Source organism: Acanthochromis polyacanthus, chromosome 21 (assembly GCF_021347895.1).
Source record: "Acanthochromis polyacanthus isolate Apoly-LR-REF ecotype Palm Island chromosome 21, KAUST_Apoly_ChrSc, whole genome shotgun sequence".
Classification (NCBI taxonomy): Eukaryota; Metazoa; Chordata; class Actinopteri; family Pomacentridae; genus Acanthochromis; species Acanthochromis polyacanthus.
This window is the reverse complement of record NC_067133.1, coordinates 22,186,146-22,203,280: the sequence shown is the minus strand read 5'-3', so window position 1 is coordinate 22,203,280 and position 17,135 is coordinate 22,186,146. Positions and strand designations below refer to the sequence as shown.

Below are 17,135 nucleotides of genomic sequence, written 5' to 3'. Positions count from 1 at the left end.
GCTGTTTTGCCTCATAGTGTGGTTAAACCGGAGCTTTTGTGCATTTTCCCAGTCGGTGCTGGTGAGGGAGTGTGAATAAACTCTGCTAGCTTTAGCTGACTGTAGACCTGCTTGTGCTATGCTGTTTGGTTTGTGCTCTAAATGAATGGGAATTCTGAAGGTACCAGCAGAAAACATATACTTGATACTGATGTGAGGAAACAATTTTTAAAGGATATGTAGGATAACTTTGCACCTCTTTGTATTTGCTTTGGTCATGTTCAAGTTGCTGTAAGAGCTTATTATTAGCGTCCATGTCCATGTCCATGTCTTTATAAAATGTTGCTGCAACGGATAAAATAGCCTTTTCTGACTCATAATGTTTGTTTGGAAAATAGCGTGGTTAAACAGGAGCTTTTGTGCATTTTTCCAGTCTCTTGGTGAGGGAGTGTGAAGCGCCTTTCTCCCTCAACTTCTAGCTTTGTTTGTTCACTTGAGTTGCACAGTTCGGTTTTGTGCTCTAAATGAATAGGGATGCTGATGGTCAGAGCAGAAAAATGTAAACTTGACGCTGATGTGTAGAAATGATGATTAAAGAATATGTAGTAGTATTTGCTTTGGTCATGTTCAAGTTGCTATATGTGCTTTGGGACGTTTTAATTTGCATCTATGTAGAACGGTTGTCTTAGTAAAATGGTGCTGTGATATCTCTTCTACCTCATTGTGTTTTCTGTAAAATAGTGTGGTTAAACAGGAGCTTTGCTACAAGTGTTTTAGTGTTGAAAATGGTGCTGTGTGCACCTTCACAGGAATTTTGATGTTTAAATTAATTAAGGTGCCAGTGCTTTGTTCCATCATGTTAGAATCAGTTCTATAAGTCATTTAGGACATCATGATGAGTATAATATCGTTTATTTATGGCATGTTGCATGATTAAATGTTTCAGTGCTTTCATTCAGTTGGCATTGTCTGATCTTTACCCTTGTTGTGTTTTAAAATAGTTGTTTCGGTTTCTGAGTCAGCAGTGACAGTACATTTATTTCTCTGATAAAAAAAAATACATTGCGAGGACATTCGATGTGTTGTGTATACATGTTTTTCTGCTCATATTGGTGAAAACTGTTTTATAGCAGTGGTTTCAGACAAGTGACAGTGTTTGGGTTTTTTTTTTCTTTTAAGATTTTCACTATGATGCAAGTGTCTTAGTCTTGTAAAATGAAGCTGTGATGGCAGGGCCTGGATGTGTTTGATTAAAAATAGTTTGTTTAAATGGGAGATGTAAATCATATTTCTTTGTCGCGGTGAGGATATGAATCATGTGCAATCACACTGAATTGTTGAAGTATATTCCTCTGTCAACTCCTCCAGCTTTTGCATTTGACTACATCAGCCACTATGTTGTATTTGTTGCTATATCATATCTATGTTAAATTGGTACTTTATACTGCTAACTTATCTTCAGCTGGTGCGGTCACCATGGTGACCAACTGCTAGGCTCACATACCCAGGGGGAGAAATCAGCTGTTTGCTGCAGCTCTGGCTCTGAAACAGCTTCTGAACCGCTGCTAATTACAGTAAAACTGCAAATTCTATCTGAAACCAAAATAATTGTGAATAACAAGGACCTCGGGAGCCAGCACATCTGTACTTTTTGTCCATACTATCAGAAATGTTACGGCAGTCCTGTTTCTGTGATAACTGAGGTCTTATTCACTGTGACATTTATATGACTTTAAGTGAATGGGAATGCTTAAGGTCAGAGTAGAAATTTATACTTGATGCTGATGTGAGGAAACAATGATTAAAGGAGATGTTGTATAACTATAAATGTTGTGGTATTTGCTTTGGTCATGTTCGCGTTGCTATATGTGCTTTGGGACGTTTTAATTTGCATCTATGTCCAACGGTTGTCTTTGTGAAATGGTGCTGTGATGGATAAAATATCTCTCCTTACGTCATAGTGTTTTCTGTAAAATAGCGTTGTTACATGGGAACTTTGCTATAAGTGTTACAGTCTTATAAAATGGTGCTGTGATGGTGTCTGGGTGTGTTGAAGGATGTTCCACTGTCAGCTCCTCTAAATTTTGCATTTGACTGTATTAGCTGCTGTGCTGTATTTGTCGCTATGTCATATCTCGCTATGTCATATCATATGTTGAAGCCTTAGTTTATACTGTGGTGAACATTTGTCTCTGTAAAATAGTGCTCTGACAGATGAAATATCTCTTGTACCTTGTAGTGTTTGCTTAAAAAGTAGTGTGGTTAAATGTAACATTGACTACATTTTCTAGCAATTTTGATGTTAAAATTAATTAAGGTGCCAGTGCTTTGTTCCATTATGTTACAATCAGTTCTATCAGTCAATTAGGACATCATGATGAGTATAATATCGTTTATTTAAGACATGTTGCATGAGGAAATGTTAACATACCATTAATTACACTGTCATATTAATTCTCTGTGCTGTGTTAAAGACCAGTTCAGCTACTTTTGCTGCAGACATCTTGAGAGTCTTCTTCTTTCTGAGAAAACATGCAGTAGTGCTTTAATTTAGTAGCCATTGTCTGGTCTTTAGCCCGTTCCTGTTTTTGAATTAGTTGTTTCAGTTTCGTGTTAAAAAATCGTTGTTTCAGCTTGACTTGAGCAGTGTAAGTAGATTTTTTTCCTCTGATGAAAAAACATAGTGAGGACATTAGATGTGTCTTGTACATGCATGTTTTGCTGCTCATATTGGTGCTTACTGTTTCATAGCAGTGCTTTTAGATAACTGGGTGTTTTTTTTTTTTCCACCAGCCTTTGGACAGCCTTTTGGAGAGCCTCTGGATTGCCGTTTGATATCCTTTGGTCAACCACCTCTGCTGCATCACCTTATATTACAATCCATTCATCCGTACATACATTCCATCCATCCATACATTCCATCCATCCATTTTTCCATCCATTGTTCCTCCTCCTCTCTTCTCTCTCTCTCTCTCTCTCTCTCTCTCTCTCTCTCTGTCTCTCCCTGTGTTTGTCTGTCTCTTGTGCTCTTGTGCTGTCTTCCAGGATGCCTCGGAAGGGGAGACGCTCCCAGGCCCAGAAGCAGCGCTGGAGGAAGCCGGACGCGTCAGAGATGCCCACCCCTCCTGTCGACGCACCCCACTGCTCACGCTCTCCCCAGTACAAGGTATGTTTACACCCGAACTGACATGCTCACTTGTGCAATACAGAATGTGCTAAGTTGGACACGGTCATGGCATCCGCACGATGTTGAATTAATAAGTGTATTCTTGCTCACAGAAGGTTGGTTCCACCCTGGCACGAGCCGGACAGGTTCTGGGAAGAGCGGGCAGGGGCGCGGTGCAAACTTTATTGGCACGTACAGTACTCAGCTGTTTATTATCACTGAAATATCTTCACAAATCATATTTAGTGTGGGCCACCAAAAATTACCCGTTGAACACAGATTCTGCTGTTTTCATACAATAATAGAAAATGGTGATCGTTGTATGAGCTCTCTGTGTTTGAAATCCGTTTTAAATCCTCTTTTGCTCTGTCTTCTTGTGAACAGGCCGTGGCACCGGTTACCGCCACAAGGTTAAAAAATGGCCAACTTCACCCTTTACTGGGCGCGACCACAAGTTGGTCATTCCTCCTAAGCTACCTGGAAAGAAGGTATAATTATTAATTGTTGCTGTTCGTTTTCTTAAAAAGTTCTTTTGACTTTGATACTAAAACTGTGGTATTTCTTTTGCAGTTCATTCTTCTTGTCGGGGACTCCCATCTACGTGCTCTTGTAGATGGCTTTATTCGGATGCCAGAGTCTCGGCTGAGCTTTGGCTTCCTGTCGACTCCGGGGGCCTCTGCTGCGGAAATTCGCACTGAGGTTCTGCATGCTGCAGTTCCTCGTGCGCCTGATGCAGTCTGCGTCATGGCCCCTGGCAATAACCTGACCAGCACCACTGTGGAGAGGGCAGGGGTGGACTTTGCCAATCTCCTCACCACTTGTGGCAACCGCTGGTCCAAGGTTTTTGTGGTCGACTTTCCTCCCCGCCTGGTTGTTGACGTCCAACACCAGGACCTGCTTCGGCAGGAATACCGTCGTGTGGCTGCTCGTATGGGTAAGAGGAAAAAGATTTTTTTCATCAATTCCATTCACTGAATGAACAAACAAGAAAGACGTGAACTACATTTTAACAATTCTCAAGTATCAATGGATATTTTGGTGCAATGATGACTTTTTTTTTTTTCAATTGTTTTTCAAGGTGTGAAGTTCTTCAACGCTGTGGAGCACTTCCCCCTGAGCAATTTGGTGCTGTGGAGCAAGGATGGTGTAAGTGTAGTATGTTGTGAAAAACAGTTGTTGATTGGACAAGTTTGGTTCACGGCAGATGTTCACTGACATTAAAACTGTTTGTATGTGTGTTTTTTTATTTCTTATTTATGCAGGTCCATCTGAGTGATCGTGAGGGATGGGATCCTCGTCCAGTTGTTTGGTCCGCTGCAAACGAGCAACTGGGGACACCACTTCCTTTGCCCGGATCCCTCCTCAGCCTCCAATTCGGAAAGCTACACCCGAATTGGTTGTGAGAGAGGAGATCCCCTGCTCCACCCAGCCGAAACCCCGTGAGCGGAGGAAAATGGGTCAGGGCGGCAAGGTAATTGATAAATTGCTTTATGTTTTTTAGACTTTTTTTAGACAACTGTGACATCATGTATTGTGATAATAATGGTAATAATATGTGTACTGTGGTTAAAAAAAATTACAGTTATAATTCACTGTGACGCTTTCTGTGATTGTAGACGAGCCATCCTCGGGAACCTCCCCGGTCCAGAGGTTCACCAAAGCCCAGGATGGCTCAACAGCAGGTTTGTGATTCTTTAGATATTTCTTTCGGATGCTGTTGGTTGTTTTTGACAGGACAAACTGTAATTAGTAGTGTCTGCTTTGTGTTTTACAGGTGGAGGAGAGCTTTCTTCCGCTGAACCCCGTCTGGGTCAGCATCACAGCCCTAAGTGCCATGGAGAAAGTGTCTCCCTCCAATATGTCTTGCCTGGCGGACTTCAAGGCGTCTCCTAAGCCAAAGAAGGTAAGTTGATTGATTAAAATTTTATCTCCCGCAGAAGGATTTGTATGAATGTCCAAACGTGTAATTCCTGACAGTTAATTCTGCACGTTTTTTTTTAGTGTCATCTGCAATTAAGTAAAACTAGTTCATAACAACAGCCACAAATAATAAACAGACTTGAATCAGCTACACAGGAAATGTAGTTGTAAATTGTTTGATAGCTGTTCAACTCAATTTAATTGGTATCTCATTTGGTGGCACAGGTGGCGTCCCCTGCAGTTCTGCGCGGCTGCCCGCGGAACACTACTCCTCCTTCTGCTTCTTCTCCAGTGAACAAGGTACATTACTTTCTGGACACAACTGTCACAACACTGCACATTTGGAGCTCTTTCAATTCCAGCATTGCACAGTGTCACAACAAGGTGAGTAGACTGTGCTCATTGTTCTGAAATGCTGTGATTTGTCAGGAAGCCTGGAACACCTCCAGCTCTGCGTTCCTGGAGATCAGAGGAAGACGCCCCTTCAGGCTGACCACCGCAACTCAAGGCGGTAAGTGTCTTTCCTTGGGTTTGGTTTGATTGAAAACATTAATTCAACTTCACAGTAGTTTGTTGTGCTAAAGAAGAGGCAGTAACAACACTTGTGTTTCTGGGATGCATTTCTTTAAACTTCAGTAATTAATGTTTAATTGATGTTTCTGATGGTGCAGGTGGCTGCTCGGGCAGGCAGTGAGACGGCCCAGGACCCCGGACGGGCACCCCCCCACTGCCCAACTGCAGTGCATGATGTAAGCTTCCTCTGACCAACATGCTGACTCCATTCCACAGGCATCTACATTGTCCACACTGACACTTGCTATGTTTTTCTCATCTGTCATCAGCTGTTTGACTCACCCCCGGCCAGATTGTCCTGCAGTTGGGGGCAAGACCAGAAACCCCTCTCTGTTCTCCCATTGCAAAGGTAAGGATTAGTCCTCTTCTCATCAATATGTATCATCTTACTGAAAAATCATCATCATTTCACTGAAGTTTTGTTGTTCTGTCTTTAGATGGCCAAGATGATGACCCCCTTACCGGATGGACAGGTCTGGAGAGCTGATGGTGCGGGCTGCAAGCCTCCTTCTCCTGAGAAGGTATATTTACCTCTCTATAATCAATTAAAAGAACATTACAAAGCAGGCATCTCCATTTGTGGCCATTTTTGTCGTTCCTGTTTTTTTGGCACATTTACTGTATAATCACAATTCCAATGAATCGCTAGCATTAGGAAAATTGAAGCTACTAGCTAGCTGGCTATCAGCTACCAATCTAGCTTATTTGTTAACTTGCTATCTTTCGGGTAGCTAGCTTTGTGACAACTGAAACTACTGGCTCGCGAGCTGACAGCTAGCAGTCTAGCTTATTCAAAGGCTAGCTAGCCGTTAGCTAGATAGATTGCTTTTGGATAGCAAGCTTTTAGACAACTGATGGTATTTAGTCGTTAGCCAACTGTCTAGCTATCGTGTTGCTTTATTTTTTAAGTGTCACTGTTATTGTCATTTATCAGATGACCCGAACACCGACTCCATCACAAGCCCAGTGGCCCTGGTTTATGACAGCTGCATACACATCAGCTGATGCACCAACAGACAAGGTAAGTTTATTCCTCTATGATGGAACATGTTACACAATACACAAGTATTTTTTTTGTAAAGTCATGATTGTTTTTTTTTTGTTTACTGCAGTTAAAAATATTTTTTGGCAATTGAGAGAACTGTTATTACGCTGGTCACAATACAATAAGCTACCTGTAATGCTGTTTGTGTGCCATTGCTTTCACAAAGTAACTCTTGCTTCTAATCAGGTTTTAGATTAGTACGAGCCACTGGCAAAATTCATGTAGAAAAGGTTTTGGTGAATAAAATATTTACATCACTTGCCATTTGGCATGTCAGTGGAATACTGACTTTGCTATGTAATTGGATTTCAGACAAACAGGAAAAGTATGTGGTCCAGGCAGTCTTCATGATCTGTTCAAATGCAGTTTCAAGAAAAAAGAAAATATGTTGCAATGCCCTGGAAAAAAAATCCCCGGAGGGAAAATTCTACAAATATACAATTAATACAACAAACCACACAGACACACATATATCTATGTACACACACACACACACACACACACACACACACACACACACACCACACAATATGTATGTATATATATATATATATATATATATATATATAGAGAGAGAGAGAGAGAGAAGATAGTGAGTGTGTGTAAACTATATATAAAATGTATATTACAGGGCACGTGCGACAAAATTGTTTAGGTTACCCCTCAGTTAAAAGAGGAATAACCCACAATTCTCACTGAAATCCAACTTGCATATACTCACAAAGTAAGATAATAAAATTTATTGAAAATTAATAATCAAAACAGCCATTACTTTTGAATTGTTGATTAACATAATTATTTAAAAAAACAAACTAATGAAAAGGCCTGGACAAAAATGATGGTACTCTATAAAAGATTGAAAACTATTTGACCAGAGTGACATGATTAACTAGGTTGTGTCATTTAATGAATCACAGGTGTTTCCAAACTCATAATCAGTCAGTCTGCCTATTTTAAAGGGAGACAAGTAGTCACCCATGCCTGTTTGGTGAAAAGGTGTGTACCACACTGAACATGGCACAGAAAAGCGAAAGGAGAGAATTGTCCAGAATCCGACAAAAAATTAGTAGACAAACATCTTAAAGGTAAAGGCTATAAGACCATCTCTAAACAGCTTGAAGGTTCCTGTGACAACAGTGGCTCATATTATTCAGAAGTTCAAGACCCACGGGAACAGTAGCCACCTCCCTGGACGTGGCCGCAAGAGGAAAATTGATGACAAATTGAAGAGACGGATCGTTGGAATTGTATCCAAAGAGCCCCAGAGCAACCTCACAAAGAAATTAAAGGATGAACCTCCAAAGGCCAAGGTACCTCAGTGTCAGATCGCACCCATTCAGTCCGTTGTTTGAGCCAAAGTGGACTTCATGGGAGACGACCCAAGGAGGACACCACTGCTGAAAAAACTCATAAAAAAGCCAGACTGGAATTTGCAAAAAATGCATGTTGGACAACCCACAGAAGCCTTCTGGGAGAATGTCCTTATGGCAAGATGAGAACCAAACTGGAGCTTTTTGATAACGGCCATCAACTCTAATGTTCATGAAGACTCAAAAAGCCAAGCATACGAAAGAAAGGAACACTGTCCCTACGGTGAAACATGGAGGAGGCTCAGTAATGTTTTGGGGCTGCTTGCTGCATCTGGCACATGGGTGTCTTGAAAGTGTGCAAAGGTACGATGAAAATCTGAAGACTATCAGGCATTCTGGAGAGAAATGTGCTGCCTAGTGTCAGAAAGCTTGGTCTTCAGTCGCAGGTCATGGGTCTCCAACAGGACAACGATCCAAACACACAGCCAAAAACAACCCAAGAATGGCTGAGAGAAAAGCGTTGGATTATTCTAAAGTGGCCTTCTATGAGCCCAGATCTGAATCCCATTGAACATATGTGGAAGGAGCTGAAACATGCCATTTGAGAAGACACCCATCAAACCTGAGACAACTGGAGCTGTTTGCTCATGAGGAGTGGGCCAAAATACCTGTTGACAGCTGCAGAACGCTCATTGACAAATACAGAAATCGTTAATTGCAGTGATTGCCTCAAAAGGTTGTGCAACAAAATATTAAGTTATGGGTACCATCATTTTTGTCCAGCCCTATTTCATTAGTTTGTTTTTTAAATAATTATGTTAATCAACAATTCAAAAGTGATGGCTGATTTTGATTATTTAATTTTCAATAAATTTTTATTTATTGTTACTTTTGTGAGTTTCAAGTGATTTCAGGTGAGAATTGTGGTTTTTCCTTCTTTAACTGAGCAGGTACCAACAATTTTGTCCACGTGTGTAAAACGAAGGCAGACACGGAGATGGATAACTTGTTCTTCTTCTTCTGAATTCCGGCAGACTAGGAGCCTCACGGCACATTGCTGCCTTTCTTGGTGAAGTCTGAAATCGCAGCTACTATTAACCAACACTCCCCCCCCCCCCCCCCGCTCTCTCTATTCTATATAGAATAGTTAGTAGCTCAACAATGAGATCAGGTCTGGCACTACCTCCACTAACTAAGGATTCTAACGCTGATGCTGAGTCTGAACACACCACAATTTTGTCTTGTTTAGTTTGCTCTGCCCATTGCAATGCACTTATTTGCAGCCACCTCAGCAGTGTACACAGAGACATCAGGAATTCTTTTGTAATACAAAAATTCAAACTTGGCACAAAAAGCAAACCCAGTCTTTCTATTTTTTGGATCCTTAGACCCGTCCGTATAAATCTGAATAAACCCCTCCCAAGTTGTGTCTAATGCTTTGCTCATAAATCTAAATATCCCAAGCCTGTCTTAGCAAGAGTCATCACAGATAAGTCTACCTCTGGAGTGGGCAGGACCCAGGGAGGAATCTCAACTCCATCTAAATGTGGAGCCACCCCCACTCTTCTTAATTGGAGCCTCTGCAATTCTCTATACATTTTAGAGACAAAGGGCTCCCGGCTTCTTCTTAGCCCCCCCATTCCCAAGACTCTTCCAAACCTGCTTAGTGGGATGTCTACCTGGATACGCAATTAATTTAGTGACCATACTGCATAGCCAACTTTGACCGTCTAACCGACAGTGGGGTTTCTCCCATTTCTACTAGTAAAGCAGGGATTGGTGTTGTTCGAAGAGCTCCACAACATACTCTAAGTGCCTTTGGCTGTATTATATTTAAATGCTTAAGATGAGAACGAGCAGCATTGCCATAGCATTATACTACCATAATCCAATCTTGATCTAATCATTGCCCTGTGATATCATAAGTTGTGTTTCTCCTCGACACCCCCCATGAGCTCCCTGCGAGGAGTTCTCAATACATTTACTATTTTTCCACAATTATTAACTACATTTTGATTTGCTTTTTCCATGTTAATCGCTCATCAAAAGATTACACCGAGATACTTAAAATCCTTAACTCTCTCAATTGGTTGCCCATACATTGTTAGGCCTTGATCCCTTACTTTTTTGTTACCAAAACACTACATATTTAGTTTTTTCCACTGAAATACGAAAGCCCCACTTCTGCCCCCAAACCACAATCCTATGCAAAGCTCTTGGATCTGAGATACTACATGAGCTGCATTACGCCCCTCTTCCAAAGTGCCCCATCGTCAGCAAATAATGACGCCTTAAACCCAGAGCCAACTTCATAAAAAATGTTATTTACCATTATATTAAATAAAACGGGACTAATGACACTGCCCTGCGGCGGTCCCATTATCTACAACTGTACCATCAGAGAAAGAGCTTCCTACTCTCACCTGAATAACTCTGTCTTGGAGGAAAGTCCTTGACCCAGTTTAACATCCTTCCCCTTATTCCTGAGTCATAAAGCTTGATTACTAGTCCCTCTTTCCATACCATGTCATAGGCTTTTTCTATGTCTATGAAAGTAGCCACCAGCACTTCCTTATTTGTTAGAGCTTTCTTAACTTCAGAATCTAGGCACAATACAGCATCCATTGTGCTTCTCCCTCTTCTAAAACCACTTTGCTCTGAGGTAAACCACCCCTCACTCTCTAATTTGTGCACCAGCCTCTCAGTCACCATTCACTCCATCACTTTACATAACACTGATGTTAATGCTATAGGCTGGTATGATCCTGCCTGTGTAGACTCCTTATTAGGTTTCAAAATGGGAACGATAACTGCTTGCTTCCATGACTTAGGGAGACTACCTTCTGCCCAGACATAATTAATTAAGGCAAGAATTTCTTCTAAAATACTATCTCCTACTCTTTTAAAAACTCATAACTAAATGGAGATGGATAACTTAGAGTCAACACGTTTACTTCTCTTCTTCACAACAACCTACTTCCTCGTTCAGTGTCACATGGCGCTCAACTGGCCAATCAGAAAGTCAGAGAATCAGGTAAATGCAGAAACAACTTAAGACAACTGATTCTAATGAACGTATGACTATAAACACAAACAAAGATATAATAATAATAATAATAATAAATAAAATTGTGCATTTATAATTAAATAAAACATAAATTACTTAACAGAGAAATTAACAAACAGAAACTACTGTATCTTACACATGTATGTACAGTTCTTCCTAATTGTATTTTGTATATTCTTTTTAACAGGATGAGTTGGATGACATTGCACAGGTTTGGAATGCACACACCATCAGACCATCGAATAACATCCCCAGTGGTCGGCCCAACGTGATGTATGCATTGCCTCAACTCTATGGGACCAGAGACTTCCTTTCCCCTGCTGAAGATGAATATCTTCAGCTGTGCAAAGAGGAATGCGTCTTTTGCCGGGCGATACCATGCGATTCAGATGTGAATGAACTATGCAACATCTTAATGGCGGAGTCCCATCTGACTCTACCAAGAGATCCCTAGGCTGTGAACTTATATATTCACCTAAGAGAGGCCATCACTGCATCTCTGTCAGGGATATTTCATTGTGCCCTGTAGGGGCCAGTGTGTCGAGTACGGAGGTGTGCTACTATGGAGTAAATGTCCACATCACTCCTCACTTCTGTCATAGCATTTGTTTTACAACTGGAAGATAAAGACTTATATTACCTCTAGAAAAATGTAAGACAAACATCAAATGTAGAGCTGAAACAATTATTCGATTAATCGATTGACAGAAAATTAATCACCAACTATTTTGATACTTGATAATCGTTCGAGTAAAATGTTCTTGTAAAAATGTCAAATGTTTTGTATTTCTCAGATGGGAATGTTTTCCTCTTTTCTCTGTTTTATGTCATATAAAACTGATTCTTTTGAGATTTTTGGACAAAACAAGACATTTAAAGATGTCATCTTAGAGCTTTTTCACTCTTTTCTGATATTTTTCAGTCTAAATGATTATTGATGATGAAAATAATCATTAGTTGCAGCCCTAATCAAGTGACATGTAACTGGCAGTGAAGATATCTGTGGATGAATGAACTTTGTAGCCAAGTACTGCAATGTCAGAGTGGAATAGAAACTTTATTCATTATTCTGTATGAATTGTGAAAAATGTGTGAAATCTGCAACCCTGAATAAATGTAAATTTTGCCTAATCTGACTGGTTTGTCAATTAAAAGCAATTGATACAAATATTTACATTACAGTACTTACAGGTCACTTCATGGCAAAATGCTCTCACATTCAATAAAAATATATGTGATGGCAAGTTCTAGCAGTAAATTCAAGTAATATAATGGAAATATTACAATCATTCTGAAGGCCATCTCACACATGCAAAATCAGCTTATACATTCTGTAAACAGGACCGCTCATTAGTATCTCAACATTGAGTTTCAAACTGTCTCTGAATAAGCAAACAACTGGCATGACTTTAACATCAACAATTAACAATTCTACCAGTGATGGACAACTCTGTAAATTACAGAATATTACACTACAATTCTACAATTTCATTTAGCAGATGCTTTTGTCCAAAGCGATGTACAACACAAGCAAGAATTCAGACACTAATATGCTTTTTAGGAACAAGTTCAGCATTAAAGCTGGGTTAAACTGAAACTGATGGAAATGAATGCTGCAGTCATTTTCAAAGTATAATTCAAAATATAAAATCCATGTAAAAGTATAGAGGTGTAAAGTTATTGTAATAAAGTTATTGACTGAAGAGTAATCTTTGAGCAAATTCTTTACATCTTTCCTTATAAGTATCATTATTTTATTTGTTACAAATATATTTCCACAAACCTGGGTGCTTCTGTCACTGTCAGATGAATGTGAACCATCCTGCAGATCTATGATGGAATCATCTGAGTCAATGTGAGATCCATCTTCAAGCAGCTCATTTTCTTCATCTTCAAGCAGCTCAGTTTCTTCAGATGAGGAGTGATCTGTTGAAGCTCCCTCTTTTGTGCAAATGTAAAATCTGAGTAGCTTCAGTTTAGTTTGTTCATACATTTGGCCAACAGTGTTATCCAAGGGAATCTTGTTTCTTTTAAAATTACAGATGTCAAATGTGAAGTCATCAGCTGGCCCTTTTGTGGACTGCCCATCAGGAAAAAATAGGTCCTTTCTTAATTCCATGACCTGAGCAACAGTTGTTGTTTTTGCCAATGTAGCATGTCTTGTGCCTCCACCATGGCTGGTCCGTACTTGATTGTATCCTTTACTGCCAAAATGAAGCCATCCAATTTCAACCTTCCTTGAAGTCTTCTCTCCTGCAGTATTTCTTTGTCTGGCCATGGTATTTTGGGGTTCGTCTGGGGTACCACTCAGTGTTCCTCTTGTCTTTGATTTCATTTTCCTTGCCCCTATTTTAGCTTTTAATCTCTGAAAAAGACTCTCTTTTTGGTGCTGCACTGTGTTTGTTCACAGAAAGATAGGACAGCTACTCGGTCACCATATGACGTTATGTATTTCGTCATTTGCTCATCAGTCATGATGCGCAGCACTGCCTTGTCAACCTGCAAACACGAGAGAGAGAGAGAGAGAGAGAGAGAGAGAGAGAGAGAGAATAGTGTTAGTGTGTATTTCAGTGGTAACCAGCCACTGGACATAGCTGGTCTTATAGTATGTACAGTAACAGATTGTACATAGAGATGCCAGATAGAAAGCTGGCCTACTTCTCACAAATTCCATTATGTCTATTTCTATGGATCAGAAATCTAGTTTAGCCCTGCAAGTGACATCCCATTTATTTATTTATTTATTTATGTATGTTTCAGAAAGGTATTCATGCTAATAAAGTAAAAGACAGTGCTCTGTCAGAGATCTTTATCCAGTTGTTATTTTTAAATAGTTTTGTTTTTGTTGAGGTCATTAATAAAATAATCTGCAAATGGAGATTGGATTGTGTTATAAGGTCCCATATAAGGTCACTGGTCTCATTCAACTATAACCACTGGCAAGAGTTGCTTTGCTAAATTACACTTTATGCAAAGCTCACTTGGACAAGCCCAGCTCTTTAAGCCAACTGTACCACTAAACATGTAGGCTATATTCATTTTTCTAACTTTATACTATGATAAATCACTGGCAAGGAACGTTAACCAGCTGGTCATGACGATACAGTTTCCTGATATGAGTATTTATCAGACCAGCCTCTATAGTTTACAGTATGCACGACCAGCCATGGCGTCCAAAGTTACCATGGCAACCAGTTTTGTTCTTTATTCATTCATTCATTTGTTCATCAGTTTCATCATACCATGTCATCTCTGTTATTAGGCTATCAAGTGTGCCCTATATTGAAATGCAACAATGACGCATCAGGTCAGGCGCATTTTATTTGTTTTATTTTTATTTATATTGGGTCAAATTCAGGCCGTTGATTACTTTTAGTAAGTTGGGCCGAGTCGGGTCCGGGCTTCATCACCCAGGGATCGGTTTAATTGTCAGGCCCGTTGAGAACTCTAACATTACTCTACATTTTATAAACGTTATTAACATTAGCTTAAGATAGCATAGCATTAACGCTAACTTTGTTAGCCACGAATGCTGTGTGTTGCTGCAGTAATTTTTTTTTTATTGAATGAATTTTATGCCCACCTTGTCTCTCTTCATCCGCGCAATGTCCTCTTTTGGGACCTCTCTTGAGAGCAAGAACCGCTCCAAATCGTCCTCCATAATTGCAACTCAAAAAACCTCTCCCACGGGTTATTTGGTGCGCTCATGGGTGCACTCCATTGTTGTGTCTGTTTTGCTTCCGGTTCACTGACACTGCTTTAAAAGGAAAAACCAGGAAAAAACTTTGTGAGATCTTGCAATTATTTTTGCGAGATCTCACAATTATTTTTGCGAGATCTCGCAGTTATTTTGCAAGATCTCGCAAAAATTCAGTCCTTTTTTTTTTTCACCCATCAATTTTTTTGCACTCATGTCCCTTATGGGGTTCCGTAGACTTTACATGCATTTGGTCAATAAGTATATTCTCTTTCACTAATAATGGCTACTGTATCTGTAGTGGTTATCTTTAGTTCTGTAGTCTCGAGCTTTAATTCTCTCCAGCTTCTTGTTGCCGTGACCACTTCATAAACGAGGGAAGAGATATCGTTTTACGGGTTTTATTAAACCACATCATCTTAAGAACGAATATGACGATGATTGGGGTAACGGTAAAACAGTAAAACTACCATATTGCTCGTGTCACTACCCGATCTGTCCCGGAAACCTGATTTGTACTGCGCATGTGCGTAAAGTACGTCACTTCCGCTACTAGCCATCTTTGTGACAGCTCAGCAATTCTTTGCCTCAGCCCCTAGCGATTTGCGACAGGCAGCTCAGCAATTCTTTGCCTCAGCCCCTAAAGAACTGTACAAAGTAAAGAACTGGATAAAATGTTTTTTAATTTCATATGGAGAAACAAAGCCCATTATATAAAAAAAGAGATTCTCTGTAACCAGAGGGGAAATGGAGGGTTGGAAGTTTTAAGTTTTGAAACTATGAATAATGTCACACCCTCCTGCTCCAGTGATCTGGCTCATTAATCTAACTACGAGTGGCTGTGCGGGTGCACAGCTGACTCGAGTCCAATCAACGCAGGATAAAGCCAGGATCCGCCGACAGCTAGACGCTGCTACACACGCACCCTGCTTAACGCTTCACGCCATTCACCGTCTCCGCACGTCACTCCCCGGACTCTGTTTTTCCCCTGGACTCTGTTTCTCCGCTACATCCCCGCTCCTCGGACCCCGTCGCCACCCCGGATGATTTCGCCTGTTTTCCAGCCATCGCCACACCCCCCCACCGGCTCTGTCAGCTCTGCCCTCTTCTGTCTTCCCTACTCTGGTCTGGACAATCAGTAAGCCACCTTCCCTTTTGATTTAGTTTAGTTTTATGTTTTGTTTTAACCCGGCCTACGGGTCCGCCCTGAGTTTAGTTCTGTTTAGTTTATTTTCTTTCCCTGTTGTTTCCCACCTGCTTCCTTATTTAAGAATTTGTCTGTTTTTTCTATTAAATCCTTATTAATCTTACCCACCTGCTTGTGCCTGCCGCTTGGGTTCAACTCTGAATCGTGACAGAATGAACCAGCCTCAATTGAACCCAGCAGGCTCCTGGTCCGATTCATTTTCCCCAGTCACCATGTCCAGTTCCGAACTAGACTCTCCGTTCTGGGGAACCCGATTGGCGTTTAACCCCTTAGTCCCTACAGCCCCCGCCGGCGGGGGCTGTAGGGACTAAGAGTAGGTGCCTCAAAAACAGGGCTCAGGGACTAAGGGGTTAAACCCCCTCCCAAGAGGCAGCATTGCCCCTGGAGGAGAGGCACTCAGCCCTCAGTTTTTTCCATCTCCTCTCGGCAACTATGCGATTTTTTTGTTAGACCGGGCCCTTGGTTTAGATACCCCTGACCTCCTATCTAGCAGCCAACCCAGGCCTGTCTCCCCGCCAGCCGCAGAGCCAACCGCCAAGCGACGTGGCGGCCGGAGGCGTGACGCCAGGAGGTGCCATTGTTCCCTGGATCCCAATTCAGCAAGGCTTCACACCAACCTTCCGATTCCTGTCGACACGGGGCCATTTACCTGTCATCTGTTCCCCAGAACCATGCACCCCAGAACCCAGCAGGCGAATTTTTTTTTTTGCCCTCCGTCACCTCCGAGGCACTCACTCAACTGCCAAGACAGAGAGGATGGCCGAGTGTCTCGGAGCAATGGGGTCCGAAGTGCCCCCCGTGGCAATTGAAGCCTTTCAGGCCTCACTCACGGGCCTGAGGTCCCTTAAGGCTGTCTGGGCCGACTCTGATGGGTCCCAGGCTCTCCCTCAGCCCTGGAGAGGCTTGCTGCTCCCTACTTTGTTGGCTCCCCAGGCAACCAACTGGAACTGATTTCCCCATTGTCCACATCACCCCTGCGCAGAAGCCTGGTCGCCGTAGGCGCGGCGCCAGGAAGCGCTCCCCGGTTCCTGCTCCAGAAGGGTTTTGCAACTCCCGAGCAGGTCGTACTCCCTCCGGCTGAGGAGAGGCCCCGTGCCGCCCCACTCCCTCCGGCTGAGGAGAGGTCCCATGCCGCCCCACTCCCTCCGGTTGAGGACAGGCCTCGAGCCGC

The 17,135-nt window shown here is 41.6% G+C and overlaps 1 protein-coding gene across 1 annotated transcript; it reads left to right on the top strand.

Moving 5' to 3' along the window:
* The first annotated feature begins 3,025 nt into the window (after window positions 1-3,025).
* On the top strand, window positions 3,026-5,580 carry LOC127531684 (uncharacterized). Its single transcript, XM_051941513.1, has 11 exons — window positions 3,026-3,145; window positions 3,262-3,337; window positions 3,530-3,633; window positions 3,716-4,079; window positions 4,224-4,291; window positions 4,408-4,446; window positions 4,512-4,616; window positions 4,762-4,827; window positions 4,920-5,048; window positions 5,291-5,365; window positions 5,536-5,580. The coding sequence occupies exons 1-11, from the start codon at window positions 3,026-3,028 to the stop codon at window positions 5,578-5,580; spliced, it is 1,191 nt and encodes a 396-aa protein (XP_051797473.1).
* Window positions 5,581-17,135: the final 11,555 nt, after the last annotated feature.

Coding starts and splice junctions, on each gene's coding strand:
- LOC127531684 (XM_051941513.1), top strand. CDS start 3,026: ATGCCTCGGAAGGGGAGACGCTCCCAGGCCCAGAAGCAGCGCTGGAGG. Junction 3,634..3,715: donor CTAAGCTACCTGGAAAGAAG/GTATAATTATTA, acceptor TTTCTTTTGCAG/TTCATTCTTCTTGTCGGGGA. Junction 4,292..4,407: donor TGCTGTGGAGCAAGGATGGT/GTAAGTGTAGTA, acceptor TTATTTATGCAG/GTCCATCTGAGTGATCGTGA.